The sequence below is a fragment of the Myotis brandtii genome, unplaced genomic scaffold (assembly GCF_000412655.1).
Source record: "Myotis brandtii unplaced genomic scaffold, ASM41265v1 scaffold344, whole genome shotgun sequence".
Lineage (NCBI taxonomy): Eukaryota > Metazoa > Chordata > Mammalia > Chiroptera > Vespertilionidae > Myotis > Myotis brandtii.
In genome coordinates, this window is record NW_005363247.1 from 9,346,737 (window position 1) to 9,349,478 (window position 2,742).

At 33.5% G+C, this 2,742-nt stretch overlaps 1 protein-coding gene across 2 annotated transcripts in view; it reads right to left on the reverse strand.

The window, feature by feature from the left end:
- Positions 1–376: 376 nt before the first annotated feature.
- CHD1 (chromodomain helicase DNA binding protein 1) overlaps positions 377–2,742 on the reverse strand; it is a 72,371-nt gene continuing 70,005 nt past the window's right edge. For both annotated transcript variants that reach the window (XM_014544007.1, XM_005871533.2), the window contains one exon: positions 377–1,919. In XM_014544007.1, the coding sequence (XP_014399493.1) occupies positions 1,574–1,919 (346 nt within the window). In that variant the 3' untranslated portion in view covers positions 377–1,573. The remainder of the gene's footprint in view (positions 1,920–2,742) is intronic.

The window sequence follows — 2,742 nt, forward strand, 5'->3', positions numbered from 1 at the left end:
CAATATATTTGTCAAAGATTCAAATTTGTTACATTACAGCACACATCCAAAAATGTATGCTACACGAGTCAAAAATTCCCATTGAATATAACAAAATAAAAATCTATGAATAAATATAAGGCATTTTGAAATAATATCTGCAGAAAACCAAAAAGAGGCCAACAAAAACTCCTATGACCTAAATTTTACGTCATAGATTCATATGGTCTTCAAAATAGATTTAGTTGTAGTGCTACACATTAACTATATTCAACTGCTTACCAAAATATCCATTTTCTGGCAGCTAAATGCTACTACTTAAAAAAAAAAAAGTTAAGTGCCTTTTTTCTTAAATGAGTGAATAAAAATGCAGCAGAAAATTACAGGAGCCCACATATCCTTTTTCTTAAATTTAATTTGTCATATATAAGGTTTTTATATACAATCAGTGTGCATTGTAACAGTTATATTATAAAAGTCAATCAAGTTTATCTAAAATGTTACCTGACTGCATAGCACATTTGACATTATTGCCCACATGAAAAGGGAAAACAAATGGATTTACAATAACTTTTGGCCATTTTGAATTCTGAAAGTGTTCATACACTTACCCCTTTTAAACCAAATGCATCTGAAAATGTTTCCAGAGCATGCAGTTTAGATTTTACATATTATCTCACCATTTTGCTACTACATACACACTACTGACCAAAAAATAAAATAAAAATGTAAAAGGAAAGAAATAACATGTATCTAATAAAATAATCAATATAAAAAGAGGACTAATGGAATTAAGTAGCCCCTTTCCCCATTTTTTACATTCTAAACAATGATTCCATCAAGACAAATCATTAAAAAGTGTTGTTACACTGATTTTTTTTAAACAATAAGAAGGCCTGAGTTGGTAGGGAAAGGAACAGTCAAAAAAAGCCTGAGAAAGGGAAGGAAGTAAGGAAAGCTCATTTAATCTATTTACAATAATTTACAGTCAATTTTTGTGTATGTAAAAAGGCATAATAATAGATCACAAACAGGAAGTTCCTGGCTATTTTACAGATATAAGTACAGAATTTAAATATTCAAGCTTGTGATGAAAAGCGGCAAGGTGGTCGCAGTGTACAATGTAAACAAGTAGCTTTGGAAAGTGAACAAAATCCTTGAGTGTTTTTTCTTTATTAAGAAAAGAACTCTCTTTCATTCCTTCCTGAAACATGATCACAGGTCAGAGTAAAGTTCATATACAAACATAATTTAAATGGAGGTCAGTCTAAAATCACTGACTTAAAAACAGTTTATCCAGCCTATATGGAAGGGCAGTGTTGAGGTCCCTGTAAGAGTAAACATTTTTCATTTCTTTAAAAAAGAAAAAAAAAAAAGTACTACAATATTTGTAGCACAGTGCAGCATAATCCTTAAATATAAAAATATTTTCTCTTCTGTTGGGATAATAGACCTTGCATCCTGGAAAGAAGTAACAATACTGCTACTGATAGAAGATCTGTTTATATCTTTCAAGTCATGTAAGGCAATTACTGTGTTGGTTTATGATATATGGCTAAAAGAAAAGTCCAGAATGACAAAATATCAGTTTTTGTTATGTTTTCCGATTACTCCAGGTATGCTCAGGTGTACTTTTGTGTTCAATTGAATGTTCAAATGGAGATCTGGAGCCATAAGGAGACCTCTGATCTAGTGGTGATCTAGGCCCACTACTGGAAGCTCTGTGGTCCATTTGCCAATCTGAGTGATACCTATAATCCCTGGAAGATTTATGATGTGTATATTCAGAACTTGACCGATGATCTGAATGTAACCGATGATCTGAATGAGAGCGATGATCTGAATGAGATCTATCTTTTAAACTTCCTTCCAAATTTGACCTGTGATCTCTACTTCTGTGATCATCCAGTTTTCTGTGTTTCTCTCTATCATTATAATATCTAACAAAAGAGAAAACAGAAATATTAGTTAAATTAATAATACAAATTAAATGTTTCGAAATAACATCTTATTAAAAATAAAACAAAATACTTTAAAGTATACTTTTAATTGTATAAAAGTTCAGTGTTTCACTATAAAACTTCGTAAGTAAGCTTAAAAATCACTGGAAATAACTGCGCTTTTGAAAAACTATTTGATTCATAAAACTAAAGTGAACCATACAAACCACCTCAGATAGCATCTAATTTCACACGCCCGTTTTATGTTGTTTGCTACTTTTTATTTTATGCATCTTTTGTATTAATGCATCTTAATTATCTGGAAGCTAGAATTAAGATAACTACAACTATCTAGAATACACTTGAAATCAGAGCCTTTTTATATGAGCCTCTAAGCACAAAAAAATAAAAACCTCTAAAATGCAGTCTATGAAATAACTTATAAAAGAGAATTTTCACTGGTTTGCTGATGTCTTTTAAAAGCTTTCCTGAGGTTTGATTAATAAATTGAACACTGATGTTTTTTGGTTCATGAAAGGTCCTTATTATAAACTAGAGGACCAGTGGACGAAATTTGTGCATGGGGGGTTGGAGGGGGTGGTGGTGGTCCCTCAGCCCAGCCTGCACCCTCTCCAATCTGGGACCCCTCGAGAGATGTCTGATTGCTGTTTAGGCCCGATCCTAGTGGGCCTAAATGGGCAGTCAGACATACCTCTCACAATCCAGGACTGCTGGCTCCCAACTGCTCGCCTGTCTGCCTGCCTGCCTGATTGCCCCTAACCGCTTCTGCCTGCCAGCCTGATCACCCCCTAACCACTCCCCT